The following is a 20,303-nucleotide window of genomic DNA, read 5'->3' on the forward strand; positions in this document are numbered from 1 at the left end:
CATGCCTAGTAGGTAAAGTCATGATGATTGGGATAGTTTCTTTATTATAAAATTATGTAAAATAAGATTGTGATATTTGACATAAAATTAGGGGAGAGCGGGGTCGAAAGTAACGTGGGACGAAAGTAACAAAGCGATTTTCTCTGAGCCTCTTTTTGTATTTGCATTCGCAGCTATGACAGCATATTCAGCATGCAATCCTTGACGGAGCTGAGAAATATCACGCAATTTCCTCATCGTTTCCCGAAGTTAGGTCTGTAAAACAGTTTTTGAGTAAAAAATGTAAATTATTGAAGCGATAATTTTTTTTCAAATTAGTCGTGTTGTTTTCCTTGTTTCATGTGTCACAGTAATGATCAATCTACAGGTTATTTAGTGCTTTAGCACATCCTAAAGTTTGCATTTTCATATTTTTTCAGTATAAAATTAAATCGAGTTTAAATGTCATGAGTTCCTGTCAGGAAGAAAGTAACAGTTGTTACTTTTGTCCCGCTACAGTCACAAAAAGTATTTATTTTGTTCTGGTGCATGCTATACTGTGAATTTCTGTGTCTTGCATCATTTCTTACAATGTTTATGTCATATTATACCAAAAGAATATGTCTTAGTGAGGGTCAGAAAGACAGACAGAGGTCTGGTTTTATCCAGATGTTTTTGAGAGGGTGTTTCTGGACATAGAGGAACATCTCTCTCTGGGCAGCTTTTACATCACATTTATATTTAGGTTTTAGCCATATCTTAGCCTTTACCTCCATCTATGAATTTGCAGTGTTTTCAGATGTTTTAATGCACATTTTCAATTCATGCATAAAAACAACTGGATGGAACCATAAATAGGCCTACTGTTACATTATATTAAGAGGTTTTTTATTATGCTAATGTAATTACATTTTTATATTGTACATTCTGTTGAAATTTTTTTTTTATAAAAATACATTGGAATTGACAATTAAAACAAATAGAGTCAGGTTTTGTGACATCTGATGAAACTTAAATTTAAAATGAAAACATGAAAATGTAATTTAATATATATATATATATATATATATATATATATATATATATATATATTGCAAAGATAAAGGACAAAATATGTTTGCAGTTATATATTAACAAGGTCACAATCAGGTATACTTGTATATGCTATATATATATTCTTATAGGGATACTCACTCAGATTCTGATGACTGCTTTGCGATTGCACTTCAGGCACAAGAAGATTGGATGGAACTGACAGGAAAAGAAAACAAGTGGAATCACAAAAACGACAGTGTAGTTATTATTAACTTACTACATTAAGATACTAAATATAATTAAGTTACCTGTCAGTCTGCTAAGCTTCTGAGTTCCAAAAAGCAAAAGTCCCGTGCTGGTCTTTATGTAGACGTAAAAAAAAAAAAACTTTTAATCACATGATATCATTCTTTCAGGCCACAACAGACTACATAACTCAAGAAACTATAACGAATGTAAGGCAGCACAGAATGAGGAAGTGAGCTCAACTGCCAAAACAAACAACATTTTCTTCTTCTATGCACAGCATTAAGTTCAAATAGCATCAATAGCTGTATTAGATGCAACTGTACTCAATGTAAATGTCAGGGTCTTGGCAAGGAGGAACTCAGGTGCAGACAGGAATCGGGTCACACACAGGATTTATTAATACAAAAAGGGAAAACAAAAACCCACGAGGGGGAAAACAGGACTAGGGCAGATACAACAATAACTAAACAGGACTGATTAATCAAGATAAACAAAGACTCAAAACAGGAGAACACTAACTACAAATAACACTCACGGTTACACAGGATACAATATCTCAATCACAGGTGAGGAACACACAAATCACATCAGAGGTACAATGAACCGACGAAAGACAACGCACACTAGGAGATCTAAATAGGGGAACTAATCAAGACACGACAGGTGTTACAGATAGGACAATCACGACACGACTAGGATAACAAGGGGGGCGGGGCAAGGGAACGAGACAACACAAGCACATGGCCCAAAGGCAAGGCCATGTGCTTGTACACAAAACATGGGTCTGTCATGATCCTGCCTCAAGACTAGGAAAAATCAAGGACACGAGGGCAGAATCATGACAGAACCCTTCCCTTAAGGAGCGGCTTCCAGACGCTCCTCAAGGGAACATCAAACACGGGACATGACTGACATGACAGACTGGGACACAGACACAAACCAACAAGACATGACGAACAACAACAAGGGCAAACATGAATACACAACGGCCGGGTTGGGGTGACAAATCAAAAAAAACAAACAGGGAAGGGGAGGGGGCGGGACCACAAAGTTCATGGGGGACAGACCAGGGCGGGTGGGAGGGGTAGGAATCTTAGGAGGACAGGACGAAGGCTGACGACGGGGGGTACGGGCAGGTCTGGGTGGTGAGGGGCGGGGAGGGGTCTCGGGACAACTGACAGGGGACATGACAGGAGCAGACAAGGGACGCGGGGCAACACTTACGGGACGCGGGGCAAGACTTACGGGACGCGGGGAGACGACATCTACTGGACACGGGGGGACAACATCTACTGGACACGGGGGGACCACAGGACGCGGGGGGACCACAGGACGCGGGGGGACATTAACGGGACACGTGGCCACAACAGCAGGACACGGGGCCACATCAACAGGACACGGGGCCACATCAACAGGACATGGGGCCACATCAACAGGACACGGGGAGACAACGGCTGGACACTTGGGACTTCTGGGGACAGGGTCAGGGGACAAGACAGGACTGACGGGGATTTCTAAAATTTGGACAAGACGGGACAAATAATCAGAAAAGGCTTTAGCAGCTAGGATAATTGGCATCTCCTTATGAGATGAGACCGACTGTACAAGAGTCTTTGCTGCAGAGTCGGCCGCGGCTCTCTCCTCCGCTCTCACGACTGCCGACTTGAATACGGCTTTCTTCTTTGCCGCCTCGGGCACGCCAGCGCTCACCGCTGCTGGCTCGGGCACGTTCACCGCCGCTGGCTCGGGCACGCCCACCGCTGCTGGCTCGGGCATGCCAGCGCTCACCGCTGCTGGCTCGGGCACGCTCACCGCTGCTGGCTCGGACACGCTCACCGCTGCTGGCTCGGACACGCTCACCGCTGCTGGCTCGGGCATGCCAGCGCTCACCGCTGCTGGCTCGGGCACGCTCACCGCTGCTGGCTCGGACACGCTCACCGCTGCTGGCTCGGGCATGCCAGCGCTCACCGCTGCTGGCTCGGGCACGCTCACCGCTGCTGGCTCGGACACGCTCACCGCTGCTGGCTCGGACACGCCAGCTCTCTCCGCTGCTGGCACGGGCACGCCAGCGCTCACCGCTGCTGGCACGGGCACGCCAGCGCTCACCGCTGCTGGCACGGGAGGAGACAGGGTCACAGGACCGGCAGGCCCCTTCTTCCTCCTCTTCCTCCTCGGGCGCGGTGCAGAGGCTACAGCTGGGTCAGAGGCGGGTTGGGGGAGTTTGGTCTCGGGCAGGGCAGCCTCGGACGCCGAAGACTCTGAAGCTGACTCCCATGAAAACCGTCTCCCTCGCTTGTTGGGGAGACTTAAGGTAGTGGGAGGTGCCTCAGGATCTTGGGAGGGACCTAACTGATCCCCCAGGGTTGCCACGGCCAGGACACGACCCTCCGGGATCGCCGGCAGCTGGGTAGGTGGGGGGGACCTCTGTGGCTCCTCCTGGGAGATGCTCTCCCACAGCCGGGCATAATTCCGAAGGATCCACTCCCCCTCGGGCGAGTCTGGGAGGGTGACCCCCTTCCTGTCGGTGGGGGATGACATCCAACATTGTCGACGGAACTCCAACAAGTGTTGGAGCTCGGGGGACCTCCTGCCTGCTGAGTTCCTTTTTGGTCGGTTCATTCTGTCAGGGTCTTGGCAAGGAGGAACTCAGGTGCAGACAGGAATCGGGTCACACACAGGATTTATTAATACAAAAAGGGAAAACAAAAACCCACGAGGGGGAAAACAGGACTAGGGCAGATACAACAATAACTAAACAGGACTGATTAATCAAGATAAACAAAGACTCAAAACAGGAGAACACTAACTACAAATAACACTCACGGTTACACAGGATACAATATCTCAATCACAGGTGAGGAACACACAAATCACATCAGAGGTACAATGAACCGACGAAAGACAACGCACACTAGGAGATCTAAATAGGGGAACTAATCAAGACACGACAGGTGTTACAGATAGGACAATCACGACACGACTAGGATAACAAGGGGGGCGGGGCAAGGGAACGAGACAACACAAGCACATGGCCCAAAGGCAAGGCCATGTGCTTGTACACAAAACATGGGTCTGTCATGATCCTGCCTCAAGACTAGGAAAAATCAAGGACACGAGGGCAGAATCATGACAGTAAATGGCTGATCAAAATGAGGCAATGCCATGACAAGCAAAGACATCAGAGCGTCTTTTAGTTGCTGAAAGACTACTGAACACAAATCAGTCCACTCAAAACGCACGTCTTTGTGGGTTAGTCTGTGTAGAGATTGAGCCTTAAAGGCATAATCTTGCATGAAAAACCTATAATAGCTACACCCATAGCTAGCCCAAAAATGCTCGCACCTCAGTACCTGATTTTGGAGTTGGCCAGTCTCTTACTTTCTCACTATGAGCTGGATCAAGAGACAGTCCATCCTTTTAGACAACATAGCCCATGTACATTACAGATGCCTTGCAGAAATGACACTTTGCAGGCTTAAGCTTGAGACCTGCTTCCCTGAAACTGGTCGAAATGTCTGTGAGGTTTTTCATGTGATCCTCAAAATATTTACCCATACAAATGATGTCATCAAAATAAATGATGAACTTTGTCCAATGCAGCCGTCTGAGAACTAACTCCATTAGCCTTTGAAACATTGGTGGACTATTTTAAGGCCCATTGGCATCACTTTGAAATGATACAGGCCATCCCCTGTGGTAAAGGACATCTTTTTCCTGTCGTTTGGATCTAATTCTACCTGCTAATAACTCGTAGACATGTCCATGGTAGAAAATTACTGTGACTCTGAAAAAGCATCAAGAGATTCGAGACTATCGTCTATTCGAGGTAGCGGGTGTGCATCAGTAGTGGTTACAGAATTCAATTTGCAAAATCTGTAGGTATTGTCTTTCTTTCACACCATTACTACAGGACTTGACTGAGGACTACTACTATCCTCTAGTATATCTTGTGCTTTGAGTTTATGTACCTCAATGTGAATTTCTGCCTTGAGAGCAGGAGAAGTCCCGTAGGCTCGCTGGGAAATTGAAGGATCATCTACACTCCTGATTTGGGGGGTAATCAAGCTGGTTCTACCGTAGTCCTGATCATACTGACTGAAAACATTGGAAAAAGTAGCAAATCCATCAGATTCTTTTCTTTTTGTCTTACAGATAGCTCAGTATTAGAGAGATCTGGCAGGTGACTTGGGCATTGACACTTGACTTGACACAAACACATTTAAAGCATTTACATTGTTCACACTTTTCTCAATGATCACAAAATCATCCTGAATGCTCTCAGAAATGAAATGGAAAGTAACAATTGGTCTACCACAGTACAGAGAAATGTCATCTGCAGAGGGATTGACCATCTTCACATAAATTGAACCCTTATCTGCCTTTGTCACAGTCCATGCAAACCCTGTCTTCGTATCTTCATGATGATCACACACCTGTGTAGCCATTTGGCTGCAAACCTGTGTGGGGTGATGCAAGTTTTCCATTGATTACAGCCTCTGACAGAGGACCAATTGTAGTGGTACACATTGTCACATTGAAACGTTTAAGGGAATGCTTATCTACACCCATAAAGGATATGGAGTCCGCACCTCACTGAAGAGACATGTTCTGCATGTTAATCACAATTTTGTGTATAGACAAAAAAGTCCCAACCAAGTACAAGTAAATTTCTGATCACTTGAAATGAATGTGACACTGTACGCTTTCCCAATGTGACATTTGCTGACAATGTACCCACTGAATCTAAAGTTTCACCAGAAATGGATGTTAGAGATATAAACTGTTTCACCAATGGTCTTTGACACAAGGTAGGAGTAGATATTCTGAAATCTTCACTGATAAGAGAAACATCAGCACCAGTATCATTAAATGCATGGACCACTGTGTCTTCGATGACAAGTGCCACAGTTTGTGTCATGACCTGACCAGAGTCTGAAGTCACATGATGTTAAACAACATTACCAATGGGCCTGGTGTCATTAGCAGTTGGCAACTGGCTCTCATTGTCAACTAATGAAAGCTTAGATGTTACAGAACCATTACATGTAAATTTCTTCGATTTACTTTACGAGTATACTTTTTTTTATGCAGGCTTTTGTGGGACGAAGTGGGACAAAACATGGATGTTGCAGACAGGAGCGGGACCAGATAAGATATATTTCTGCGGGAGTGGGCGGGCACGGGACAGAATCTTGTGGGAGCAGGACTAAAGAATCAGTCCCATGCAGCTCTGTAGATGGAAGGCAACTTTCAGTGCTACTTTGTGACGTGCACATTGTAATGCTCTACAACTGGAGCACAGATAATTTGCCTCAGTCACTACTACATGACAGATTAAAAGGCGAGCATATTTTGCATGGTAAATCTAGGTATTTAGACCTATTGGCAGGGGCACATTAAGGGGCTGAAGCCCAGGGGCCTGCACTTGGGAATGGCAAACTTTTCTAATAATTATTTGTATAAATGGGAGTTTGCAGCAGTGAAAACAGCATTCCTTAAACAAATTTACACACTTATTTGCAGGGACACCCTGCTTGTACTATTTGTAGTTAATGATTCAGTTTAGGTTTCACCCACACAGTTTGTATAGTTGGGGTGTTCCTCCGATATACTGTGAGCAAAATGCACAATGTGCTAGCTAGTTAAGAAGCCTAGAATAAGAGCTATTCTAATTTATTTATAATTCTAATTTATGAGTCATAGTTCAGACGTGAGCTGGACCTGTTTAAGGCTTCTTTTTATTTTTATATTTTAGACATCCATCAATTAGTGATGAAAAATATGTTAGAGGTAGTGGAAACCACATGAGACTGTGTTACCACGACTGTCAAGAGCGGCTCGACGGTGATAAGTGTCCTGCCAGCAGCAGCAGTATGTGTGGTGGGTACTGCACAGCTCAAGAGTTCTGCGTTCAAATGCGGACAATATGCTAATGCTTGCTGTGAAGCATTGGCAAAAGTATATCTTTACAGATTATTATAATGAAAGATTTTTTAATTCGTTTTATTTTGTTAAGTAGTAAAGTAGAAGTAGTAAAGTTTTTTTATAGTTATATTTATCATGTCTTTGAGACATGTATTCGCTGAGTTTTGGTTAATTTTTGTGAAGCCAAAAAGCGTCAGGAAGTGCATCATGTTTGTTTTCTTTATTTTATAAAAGCACAACGTTTTGATGATATTGTGAGTGCACACAAAAAAAGCAGACCCTCTACAAATACAAATGTTGTATCAGCTACTCTTACCTTTATGAGCAAAAATAACAGCATTTCAACTGAAAAAAACGCAAGTGATCACACTGGGCTCTCCATGTCTTGCAGATTGCGTTTTAGCTTCCACTATATAGATAGTGCACATTTAACTAGGTTTAACGTTTAAACATTGTTATATACTTGAACTGTTTTATATCTATAGATTTTATTCTAAGCATGTTGTGATGATTTGAGAAGGCTAAATTACAGGCCGGGCTCTATAATGTGCAGCTTAAAAAGTAACACAACACTGCTGTGTGAAAGGAACTAGACCGGACAACTTTCTGTAACTTCACACATTGCGACTTCAGTAAATTACAAGTGTGTGGATATAGTGTTTGTGTCAGCTGAAGGTTTTAGATTCAGTCTGTGTTCCATCAGTGGTGCTGCTTCAAAGTATAATTTTTTAATCCAGGGATGAAAAAACAGTAACCTTATTACTTAAATATGATCATTATACTTTAAACGGCAATGATTTAATTAATCAAACATGAGCACTACGTTTCAAAATAAAAACCCAGTTAGCAATCATCAGATAGCAACCATTTATGCCAACTTTTGTTTCAATCTACTGATGATGAATAATCTATATTTTGTGTAATTTATGGTGTTGAAATCATACCTGTAAACTCACATTTCAGCCAGGAAAGTTCTGATGGCATTTTCTTTTCGTATATTTTATTTTATGTAAAGGCTATAATTCTGCTGTTCACAAACGCCGATGATATGGCAAATAGTGAATTTTCATACTCACTTACATGCATATTTTAAGTAGAAAATTGTATGTTAACTAGCATATCAATAAGAAAGAAAAAAATCTAAATTTGACATATATAATTTTAAGGAAGAAAAAAAATCTAGGAAGGGTGGGCTACCGTAATGCTGTAGCCCAGGGGCCTAGAAAAAAAAAAAGTGATCTCTTTCTCTCTGCCGTTAGAAGCAGAGCACGCAGACTCAGATAATGTAGTGTCTAGGCATAAAAACTATCAATGCTCCCTTCAATGTTGCTACCCTCTCAAAACTGCTGAAAGTCAAACTAGTTCCTAATATTCAGTAACCTGGTGTCAGAACACAGCTGAACGTGTAATTGCAAAAGCAGTAATACTTACAATTGGATATATTTGGTATTTTATGAAGAAAACCTTTTACTTCATTTTTCTTAGATATGAGTGTCTGATTTTCCATCACCGTCTGCATCCAAATCTTGCCTTTTCTCCTTTATTCTGAGTGAAGTAAAAGATCTGCTCCAATCTTCATCAAATGATGATCCCTCTGTATCATGATACAGTTCACATGTGAGATATTCTTCTGTTTTCTCTAAGGATGGTCTCTTATGGTTGGAATATTATAGAGCCCCATTCCTTGTTTTTATGATGACGCTAAAAACTATTTTCTTATGCTCAATCTTGACTCTCTCTCTCTGGAGGAGCTCCACTGTCAAACACTGCTCGTCCTAATGTGAAGTTTGTTTTCTCACACATTTCCCCCAGCAGAACAATCATCAGGGGATCACTTTAACACAAAAACACACATGCTTAACCTTAGTCTCTTTTTTAAAGTCAGGTCTTTTCAGAAACTCTGCTGGCGTCAAATAACTGCTTTATATTTTACTTTTGTTTGCATAATGTGTTCTGTGTATATTTATTATGTGTATATATAAATACAAACACATACAGTATATATTTAGAAAATATTTACTCTATATTTATAATAATATAATTTAGATAATAAATAAATATATTTAATATATAGACATAGCCTATTTTTTCTGAAATATATACATGCGTTTGTGTATTTACTATAGAAATAATAGATATACACAGGGCACAAACATATATTATGTAAACTTTTATGTGTGTTTGTGTGTTTCGGGAAGAAATAGAAATTTATATATATAAACTAACGACGAACTATGCCTCTAACCACAGGTGGAGAGCTGTCGTTCCATCGACACAAGTTTGCGATGCAGTTTGCGAATGTTCATTTGAACTATGGTTTCGGGAAACATCGGACCGTTGAACTACGTTGGTAACACAGCACCAGCTACACTTACCTTGGCATCGAGATTTCAGCATCAGGGGGCTTCTGTCCGGTTATGATTTGGCCAATAAAAATTTAAAAATGGATTAAAATATATCACTCATCAAATCATTAAACCAAATCTACTTAACGGGAGAGAAATTTGGGGACCAATAATGGATTTGAAAAATTGTGATAAAATGTCAGTAGGAAAACTACAACTAGAAATTATCAGAAACATTTTAGGGTCCATAGATTGAGGTCCAGAAGAGATGTGTTCAGTTCTGGCATCACCTCCATCAATCTTATCCTGATTCAATCTGATATAAAGCCCTCCTCGCCAATGAAACCTCACCAGAATCTGATCCTCTAAACAGACTTGCTCTTCAGATAATCCACAAAATGCAGCTCCTCACTGGCTACAGCTTCAACCCCAAGCCATTATTAAAGAAAATGACAAAAATCTAAAAGACACTCATGATGAATCCCTAAAAATACACTTTGACCTTCAAATTAAACTCCAATGCTACTCTACCCTAAACAGAACCACTAAATTTGCTAGTTATTTATTGATTAAACCATTTAAAGAAAGACAAATCCTCTCCAAATACAGATTAAGTAACCATGATTTAGTAATAGAGAGAGGAAGACTTAAGGCTGGTTCACACGGCAGGATAATTGGGCCGATTTTAGCCCCGATTCAGCCCTTCCAACAATCTTAGGATGCTCCGATTATCGTAAAATAATCTGATCAAATATTCCTGCCGTGTGTGGTGTGTTAAGACTAATCTCCTCTGCTCGGAAGAATGTCGGGACCGCTCCGATCTCAAATCGGGGATATCCAACATGTTGGATTTATTTTGCCCGATTTCTTCTCGTTTGTGGTGTCCCCCGAGGACAAACAATCACGCAACCTGTGGACTGTGGCGTGTAGCCAATCAGAACGCGAGGTGACGAGGCAGTGATAGTACCGGGAAACAAAATCAAAACAGCCGGCGTATATAATATAACAAATACAAATAAAGTCGATGGGCATAACTACATCCACAACTGCAGTCCACCAGAGTACATGGAAACTAATATATGAACGTTTATTTCAACGGTTATTAATCTGTGTAGTACGTAACAACATTTCTATGAGATAAAACAACAACTTATCTCCATATTATGATATAGCAAGTATAGTCCATGCTCGCGTCGTCTCCACCTCTTTGACCATCGCCTTTTCTTGTTTTTCTTATGTTTTTTTTCCCGTTAAAAACAAAGCACAAACTATGGCCACTGCATCCTCTTCGTCCGCCATGATTGTTTACTCTAAAGTCACGTTTGATCTCGAGGGATTTTGCGAGATTTCCCGTCTGACCTGGGAATGCTCGGGAGTCAAGTCGGTTCGTGTGTGATGTGTTGATATTGCCGTGTGGCTGCACACCACACACGGAGCGACCAAAACTGTTAGACCCGTGATTTTTTATCGCCGTGTGTGGGGTCTCTCAGGTTTGGAAAATCTGCCGACAATTTTAAAATCGTCCCGTGTGAACCAGGCCTTAGACAAACATGGAAAATGCCCTTTTTACTTTTAGATGGCAACACAACTGCAAAATATGTATTAACCAGTCACAACGTTAGATGTTAAACATGATTAACTCAACACTGCTTTACTTTATGTTTTCATTTATTTAGATGGATTTTATTTATGTTGTTATATATATGTTAATGCTTTGGCAACATTGTGTTACAGTCATGCTAATAAAGCTTAGGAGAGAGAGAGAGAGATCATACAAAGTATTTTCTTAAGTAGCATCAGTGACATGATATCTAGCTATAATATATTTTGACAATATTTTTTATTGTAACAAAAGTGTAAACTCCTGGAAGACAGACATATATGCACTATTTGTTAAATCATCAAAAAGAATTACATGATACCAAGATAACAATGCCTTCTGGAAACTTGCCTTAGAGATTATGAAGAAAATGCTACTAATCTTTAACTCCAAAGCACTGCTTTTGGTCTGGCTTTTTCTTCCCATGATAATTGAAGTCAACTAGCAAAAAAGCTTTTTGAAATTAGCTAAACACACATAAGTATACACACATCTTAAAATTAAAGAGGGTATAAACAAGATATGTTGAGATAAAATAGAGGCCATAAAATAGGTTAACAAAGTTAGATCAGAAAGTTTTGGATGTTTCAAATAAAATGCAGATTATGATTTAGAGTCATTTTTACTTGGTGCTGATAGACTCCACGTGCTCTGCTGCGTCTCTGTGCTGGTGCGTCTGCTGTTTGAACTTGGAAACTCATTCTAGAAAGAGAGAGTGAGAGGTACACATTTCTATGGTATCTAACTTAAATGTTTTACAGAAAGAGCAGTGTCAAATGTCACATCAAGCACATTAAACATTAAAAAAACACATCAGTATATTAATTTATCTGAATATGTTTACTGATTAAATAATTAAGTCAAGATATACTCTTTTAACCCAAAATTTAGCATTTCACACTGCTCACATTAATGCAAGATTTGTGGCTGTTTTCTTGTTATGCCTCCTGTGTGTTGAGTGGTTGAACTTTCTTCTCTGTGTTTTGCAGGTTTATGGGTTGATAAACAGAACGATTGAAAGTAAATTTCCTCTGTTCGGAATTAAATAATTGTCAGTCAAAATTTAACACAATAGCACACACTGTAATAAAGCAACATGTCATTCTTTAAACTTTTTTTTTAAAGCAACATAATTACTGATTCTAAATAACGAGAAGTAATAATTACCTTGAACAATGAGTCTGATGTTAATGTGCTGTTGAGATGAGACAGAGCAGCGATATTCTCCCTGGTCCTCTTTGGTCAAATTTGATATTTGTAGAGAGAGATTTCCAGGAGAGATTTCATTTAATAGTCTGACTCGACCTGTGTCTCTCTCGCTCTGTTCATGTGGGTAAATTTCTTCAGAGTTTTTGTCTAGTGCAGTAAATGTCCATGTAAGTTGTTCAGGTTTAGCCTGTAGTTCAGTACAGGAGCAGGGCAGAACCACAGACTCTCCCGAGTGTCCCATTTCCTTAGCCACCGGTTTATTCTGATCCAGATCACACCCTGACAACATATTCATTTACATTTACATTTATTCATTTAGCAGACGCTTTTATCCAAAGCGACTTACAAATGAAGACAGTGGAAGCAATCAAAAACAACAAAAAGAGCAATGATATATATAAGTGCTATAACAAGTCTCAGTTAGGTTAACACAGTACATGTAGCATGGGCTTTTAAAAAATATAATAAAAAGAAAACAAAAAGAATAAAAAAGAATAGAGCAAGCTAGTGTTAGAGGTCTTTACACACACACACACATAGACATATACACACACACATACACAATTGCATAATAAATGAAAAGAAAATATAATACAAAAAGATTAGAAACGTAGTTATATTTTTTTAAGAATAGAATTACAATAGTGAGTGTTTAAGTTAGAGGGTCAAATAAAGATGGAAGAGATGTGTTTTAAGCTGATTCTTGAAGATGGCTAAGGACTCAGCTGCTCGGATTGAGTTGTGGAGGTCATTCCACCAGAAGGGAACATTTAATTTAAAAGTCTGTAAAAGTGACTTTGTGCTTCTTTGGGATGGCACAATCAAGCGACGTTCACTTGCAGAAAGCAAGCTTCTAGAGGCACATAAGTCTGAAGTAATGAATTTAGGTAAATGGGTGCAGAGCCAGTGGTAGTTTTGTAGGCAAACATCAATGCCTTGAATTTTCTGCGAGCAGCTATTGGAAGCCAGTGCAAATTGATAAACAGAGGTGTGACGTATTCTTTGTGGCTCATTAAAAATTAATCTTGCTGCCGTGTTCTGAATTAATTGTAAAGGTTTGATAGAACTGGCTGGAAGACCTGCCAAGATGTTCAGAAAGAAAGGGCCTGATCTTCTTGATGTTGAACAAAGCAAATCTGCAGGATCGGGCAGTTTTAGCAATGTGGTCTGAGAAAGTCAGCTGATCATCAATCATAACTCCAAGGCTTCTGCCTGTTTTTTGTAGGAGTGATGGTTGATGTGCCTAACTTGATGGTGAAATTGTGATGGAACGATGGGTTTGCTGGAATCACAAGCAGTTCTGTCTTGGCAAGGTTGAGTTGAAGGTAATGGTCCATCATCCAGGAAGAAATATCTGTTAGACAAGCTGAGATGCGAATAGCTACCGTCGGATCATCAGGATGGAATGAGAGGTAGAGTTGAGTGTCATCAGCATAGCAGTGGTATGAAAAGCCATGTTTCTGAATGACAGAACCCAATGATGCCATGTAGACAGAGAAGAGAAGTGGTCCAAGAAATGAGCCCTGAGGCACCCCAGTAGTTAGATGTTGTGACTTGGACACCTCACCTCTCCAAGATACTTTGAAGGAGCTATCTGATAAGTAAGACACAATCCACTGAAGTGTGGTACCTGAGATGGCTTTTGCCAGTAGGGTTGATGGGAGGATCTGGTGGTTAACCGTGTCAAAAGCAGCGGACAGATCAAGCAGGATAAGTACTGAAGATTTGGATTCTGCTCTTGTCAGTCTTAGAGCTTCAACAAACTGAGAGCAAGGCCGTCTCAGTTGAATGTTCACTTCTGAAGCTGGATTGGTTGCTGTCAAGGAGATTGTTGTGTGTGAGAAATGTAGAGACTTGGTTGAACACAGCTCGTTCAAGTGTTTTTGCAATGAAAGGAAGAAGGGAAACTGGTCTGTAGTTCTCTAAAAGAGATGGGTTGAGGGTGGGTTTCTTAAGTAATGGAGTTATACGTGCCTGTCTAAATGAGGAGGGAAAAACACCAGTGTGAAGGGAAGTGTTGATGAGGTGAGTGAGTCAGTGTTAATTTTGAAACGAAATTTTAATTTAGTTTTAGTCTTAGTCTTTTGACTATAATTCTTTTTAGTTTTAGTCAAGTTTTAGTCATCTGATTTGTTTTAATTTTAGTCGACTAAAATTGCTTGGTATTTTAGTCGACTAAAATAAGACTAAAATCAATAACAGATTTACTAGACATTTTTTTACAGCTGGTATAGGAAACAAACTTAACCAAAATATATAAAACACAAATTCAACTTTATTTCAACACAACTGTGTCTTTATTTCGATTCAAAAGCTTTTATGCAGCAACAAACACTGTCATGATAATGTAAACAATAACTAGCTGCCAATTGACCATCAATAAAAGAAAAATAACGTTAGGTCCAGGACCTTAAAGCTTACAGCTGAGCTGAACAATAAGTGCATACATTTAAAGTAAATTGGGTGGATAAAAAAAGTAACAAGATTTTATAAGGTATTCATTTGTCTAGCAATATTGTATGTTTTAAATACTACAATATTGCTAGATTTGTATGTATAATGATTGGATGTGAACATTCATGTTTCACATGACTAATATAGAAATATTTGTGATATTGTCAACAAGTAGAACATTATAAAATATACTAAACATTAGTATTAATCAAATGTATTTATCATGATATTATGTATTAGTATTGTGCTCTCATCTAATTTGAAGAAGGGGCTATTTTACAGTACTTTTCAGTTCGTAATATTTAATGCTACAACATCCACGCACTGCAGTCTTCCACTTTTGCTTAGCTCAATAAACAAAAGAACATCGTTGTGAAATTACATTTGAGAAAATGTCCAGGTGGCTCGTCTGTAAATGTCTTTTCAAATTGGTTGTGTTCTTGCCACGAATGAGCGCTCCGCGTGCTTTACAGTTTGTTTTGTTTTGTTCGTCGTCAAACGTGAAGTGAGCTGTGGACATTTTGTCGCTCTTTTAGACATCACCTCTTCGAATGCCGTCTTCCCGGGAGCTCATTTAAAAACTGAAGACCTTCGCTTCACGTCTCAATAAGTCAGGCTCTGATTGATTCTCTTCTCTCATGCAGTCTCGCCTGTTATGTTTTGCTGGGTCTTTGTTAATTCCTCGCATCTCTCCCGTCTGCTGAATTTCGTCACAGTCTATTTTCGTCTCGTCCTTTATTCGTTGACGATAATGTCAATCAATTTAGTCATAGTTTTAGTCTCCATCAGTGCCTTCTATTTTAGTTCTCGTTTCGTTTTCGTCCGCAAAAATATATTCGTGACGAAAATAATGACGAAAATATTTAGTCAACGAAATTAACACTGGAGTGAGTGCAGGTACAACTGCAGGAGAAATGGCTTGAAGGAGATGAGATGGAATAGGATCAAGTGGGCAAGTTGTAGGGTCATTAGAAAGGATGAGTTTTGACACTTCTGCCTCAGAGAGTGAAGAGAAGGATGTAAATGAGTGTATGTTTGCTGGTGATATGAGCTTGGTTGATTTTGGTGTGGAAAATTGTGCATTAATGTGTTTAATTTTATAAATGAAAAACGTTGCAAAGTCGTCAGCTATTAGAGATGAAGCAGGAGGGGGAGGAGGACAAAGAAGTAAGGAAAATGTTTTAAAAAGCATGTGAGAGTTAGACGAATTGTTAATTTTGTTATGGTAGTATGTGATTTTAGCAGTGGACACATTAGCAGAGAAAGAAAATAGGAGTGACTGATACACAATAAGGTCAGTAGTATTTTTGGATTTGCGCCACATCCTTTCAGAAGCTCTGAGCTTAGAACGGTGTTCGCGTAGAACATCAGATAACCAAGGGGCAGAAGGGGTGTTACGGGGAGGCCTGGAAGATAAGGGGCAAACAGTGTCTAAACAAGATGTAAGAGTGGTGCAGAAAGTATCAGTAGCACTGTTAGCATCCAAAGACGCAAACAGTTTAGGGGAAGGAAGTGAAGATGAAACTATTGCAGATAGCCGGGAGGGTGAAAGTGTGCGTAGGTTACGTCGAAAGATGACATGTGGAGGGGTAAGTGTTGAGTCAGGAACCATGTTGAGGTTAAGAGTGAGGAGGAAGTGATCCGACGTGTGCAGTGGAGTAACCAGAACATGATCAGTGGAGCAGTGTCGCATATAAATAAGGTCCAGTTGGTTGCCTGATTTGTGAGTAGCAGTAGTTGACACTCGGTTGAGATCAAAAGAGGCAAGCAGAGTGTGGAAATCAGCAAACAGAGATTTATCTAGGTGGATGAAATCTCCAAGCATAACTAGGATAATATATAATATATAATTCACAGCTGTTAGAATGACAATTATATTTACTCTGCACATTTATAGAAAACAAATGTTTTTTATTTACCTTGAATTTGTAAGTTAATGTCTGTATATGTAATATTTGTAGTTTGTGGACCCTCACATCTATATAACCCTTCATCCTTCTTTCTGAGGTCAGAAATGAGCAGAGACAGATTCGCTGGAGAACTTTGATTAAATAGCTTCAGTCTGTTCTTGTAGTTGTCATCTTTAAATACTCCAAGCCACTGGCCTTCTCTTTTATAGTGGATCCAGTTGAATGTCCTGACTGTAGACTGAGGGTCAGTACAGGAGCAGGGCAGCAGGATTGATCCACCTGTGTAACCTGTTACTATTTTACACTCTCTATGATCTGAAACATGACATCCTGCAGACAGAGAGTTCCTTTCAGAATGGATCAATGTGAGTCTTATAGATTAACATAAACATCAGGAAGAAGTAACAGTGAAGAGGATTTCATCACTGAATAATAATACAACATGCATTAAAGTGTAATAAACTTACACAAGTCATATGTTCATAATCATGTAACCTTTAGTTGATATAATCTTTACTGAGCAGGGATGCAGCTTGAGCTTTATGTTATGGTCAGGTTACCTGAGACGGTATAGATTTATGAAAACTTCAGTTTAAAATGGTGAACAAAGATCACAATACTCAACTGAATCATTTAGCACTGCCACAGAATCTCAACGATTGATGACTGATTAAATTACTCTGAATTCAGTCAGAATAAAAATTTATAAATCTGGACTTACCCTTAATAAAATGAAGTACAGAGAGGAAAAGACAGAAACAGAAAGGAAACCTCATGACTGATTGTCTGAACTCACTGATACACACTTCACTTGATCAGCAAGTGCAAGCCTTTACTATACTTCTGGTTTTATTTTGAGTCTTAAGGAACTTCTCATCATTTCCTTTTAAGCAGTTGTCTTTTAACTTCCTCAATGTATGATGTCAGATTTAGTAACTCTAGTGAGTGTACATCATCACTACACAAACATTCTCCTAGAACTCCTTGCATTCAGTTAACAACAATTGAAACTGATCGAGGCAGAATACATGATATTGCTAATTTTAAATATTTAATATATCACATCACTTCAAAATTAGAAATATTACTTCAACTAGTACGAGTTTGTACTTATTATATATGTATCACCTGAAATAATATAGCTGTAATCAGCAGCCATTTCTTGTATGTTTACAGGTCTAGGGGTGCATCGTGGAGCAGGGCCCTCCTCTTTTTGGCCACAGGACGATGTACAGAGATTGTGGGAATAGCATCTGGACTCAGCATACTCTTTAATTTTTTGGTCATGACAAATTGGTTTGCCTCAAAATGTGCCTGCAGAGTGACTTGAGTTTAGTTTCCACACAACTTTTTTTTTTTGTCTACCCACAAATGGTACATATCTCATTAAATGCACAGTTATAGCCAGGTAACACTGATGTCTCCCTGCAATGTCTCACCATGAGTCTCAGCTCGCTGGGTTTTGCAAGGCTTTGCTTGTTCCTTATTTCTAGTAAATCATTTTCAATGTAAAACGGTGCAAATAAATTTAAGTATAATTACATAACAATTTGTTGTTGTTGTAATTTTCATTTATATTTAAATAGCTCCTGCTGACTTGAGCCAACCATTATTTTCTCCTCTCCATGTCAGCGGGGAAGCCATACATTCGCACACCTTTCTCTGACTGAGTGGAGCATCCCCATGCAGCACAGCAAACCATGTTGGAGACTATGCAAGGACAACATGAAAGAAAGGACATATACAAAATGCTTGGCATGCTATTAAATTTATTAGAAATGCATTCATGAATTGCTGTAATTGGTTAATTGCATTTATTTGAATAAAAATACAAAAAAGTAATCTCGTAATATATAATTACAATTTAAAATAACTGTTTTCTATTTTAAAATGTAATATACTCATGATGCCAACCTGAATTTTCAGCATCATTACTTTTGAATGGCAGTGTACATGTTTATATACGAGTATGCTTAAGTTGTTTTAAACCTGAATATATTGTGTACATGAAAAGGTATTGTAAGAATTATACTATATATAATAGATATATTTATAATACATAATTATATTACTATATGTAATTGTAAGAATTATAAACAATAAGCTTAATTTTACATTTCTTTTAACATGCTAATTACTGCTGCTAACAGTTAATTGACCCATAGTGCGGTGCGAGCTGAAAATCACCTGTCACCAGCCTGTCTCTGTACTACCTGAAAGTCATCAATAATGACATTAGTTAACATGAGATCAGTGAAAAAAAGAAGAATATGTAACATAAAAAGGCAACAGCAACCCGTTTTATATAACTTAACGTTAGCCTGAAATAAGTTTTTAAAATAACGGTAATTGAACACTAATCCTCAAAAATGACCTGATATGATATTTTAAAAACAAACATCGCTGTAACTACATACTCATGCTACATACATATGTCAGTGTGTTGTATAAATATATAAAATAAATGCATTTATTGATTCCTTATTATCAGACATCGTAGTTCTGTCACTCTATCAGTTTGAATGGCCGCCAACGCACTTCCTGGAACTAATTAAGTCGACACGAATCATGTGACAACCAAACATTTCGAATTTCTGTTGTAGCAACTCTCTCTCTATATGGCTCTGCATCGGAGGAAGGAAGATCTGTGATGAAATCCACTCCTACATGTGACCAAGGTCAGTTGGGAACAGGCAGCGGGTGGAGCTTGCCAGATGGTAGATGGTGAAGGCTTCTTGAGATGGCACACTCTGGACATCACTGTATGAACGTCTTTGGTGATTGGGGTTCAGCCAGTTCTTAATAGCTGCTACCTTCCCCTCGTCCATCTGGATTCCACTACGGTTGATGTTGTATCCAAGGAACTGCACTCCCTTATCTGTACATTTATTGTACATTTGTAATATGTTGTTGACCTTGTATATTCTCTACTTACTGCTTATTGCACTTCTGGTTAGATGCTAACTGCATTTCGTTGCCCTGTGTCTTACATGTTTAATGACAATAAAGTTGAATCTAATCTAATAAAATCCTGGAATACGATGGGGGCATTGACCAATCCAAATGGCATAATGCAGTATTCATAGTGACCAGTAGGTATCGCGAAAGCAGTTTTCCACTCATCCCCCACTCGGATGAGGTTACATGTGCTGCAGAAGTCTACAGTGGCTCCGCGGAGATGTTCTAAAGCCACTGGGATTGGCTGGTGTGGATAACTGTCCTTGTTATTTAACTTGAAATATGGGTTCCAATAACATTACACATCACATATCCTTTTTAAAACTGTAAAAATGTATAATCTGAACTTTACTGTTATTTACTTATTATTTGTAACTTAGTTAAAACGTATTTCTTATACTCATTTAATCATGTTAGTATCTACAGCTAATTTAACCTCTAAACATTTTTTATATATAAAAATGTCTACAATTAAAATGTATAAAATGTAAATCGTTTAAGGATATTTCCTGCTCTGTAGAACAGAACATTTCGATTGAACATTGTCCTCTATGTGGTGTTGATTGAGGTGTTGGCTGGTGTTAATATAAACTAATTTCTGGGTGTGACTTGAGGAAAATCTGAGAGGAGACAGAAGAT

The 20,303-nt window shown here is 39.3% G+C and overlaps 1 protein-coding gene across 1 annotated transcript; it reads right to left on the reverse strand.

The window, feature by feature from the left end:
* Positions 1-11,202: 11,202 nt before the first annotated feature.
* LOC127952605 (uncharacterized) lies at positions 11,203-17,542 on the reverse strand. Its single transcript, XM_052551251.1, has 5 exons — positions 17,428-17,542; positions 16,716-17,036; positions 12,301-12,621; positions 12,042-12,164; positions 11,203-11,835 (listed from the first exon to the last, which is right to left on the reverse strand). Exons 1-4 carry the CDS (start codon positions 17,480-17,482, stop codon positions 12,043-12,045), a joined length of 819 nt encoding a protein of 272 aa, XP_052407211.1. The 5' UTR covers positions 17,483-17,542; the 3' UTR covers positions 11,203-11,835; position 12,042.
* Positions 17,543-20,303: the final 2,761 nt, after the last annotated feature.

The sequence above is a fragment of the Carassius gibelio genome, chromosome B3, assembly GCF_023724105.1.
Source record: "Carassius gibelio isolate Cgi1373 ecotype wild population from Czech Republic chromosome B3, carGib1.2-hapl.c, whole genome shotgun sequence".
In the NCBI taxonomy this organism is placed as follows: domain Eukaryota; kingdom Metazoa; phylum Chordata; class Actinopteri; order Cypriniformes; family Cyprinidae; genus Carassius; species Carassius gibelio.

What these genes read in the sequence shown, in the direction of transcription:
- LOC127952605 (XM_052551251.1), bottom strand. Translation starts at nt 17,482, where the DNA reads ATGAGGTTTCCTTTCTGTTTCTGTCTTTTCCTCTCTGTACTTCATTTT. An exon ending in CATTAACTTACAAATTCAAG is followed by an intron (nt 12,622 to 16,715) that starts GTAAATAAAAAA and finishes ATATGTTGTCAG; the next exon opens with GGTGTGATCTGGATCAGAAT. An exon ending in CATCAGACTCATTGTTCAAG is followed by an intron (nt 12,165 to 12,300) that starts GTAATTATTACT and finishes AATTCCGAACAG; the next exon opens with AGGAAATTTACTTTCAATCG.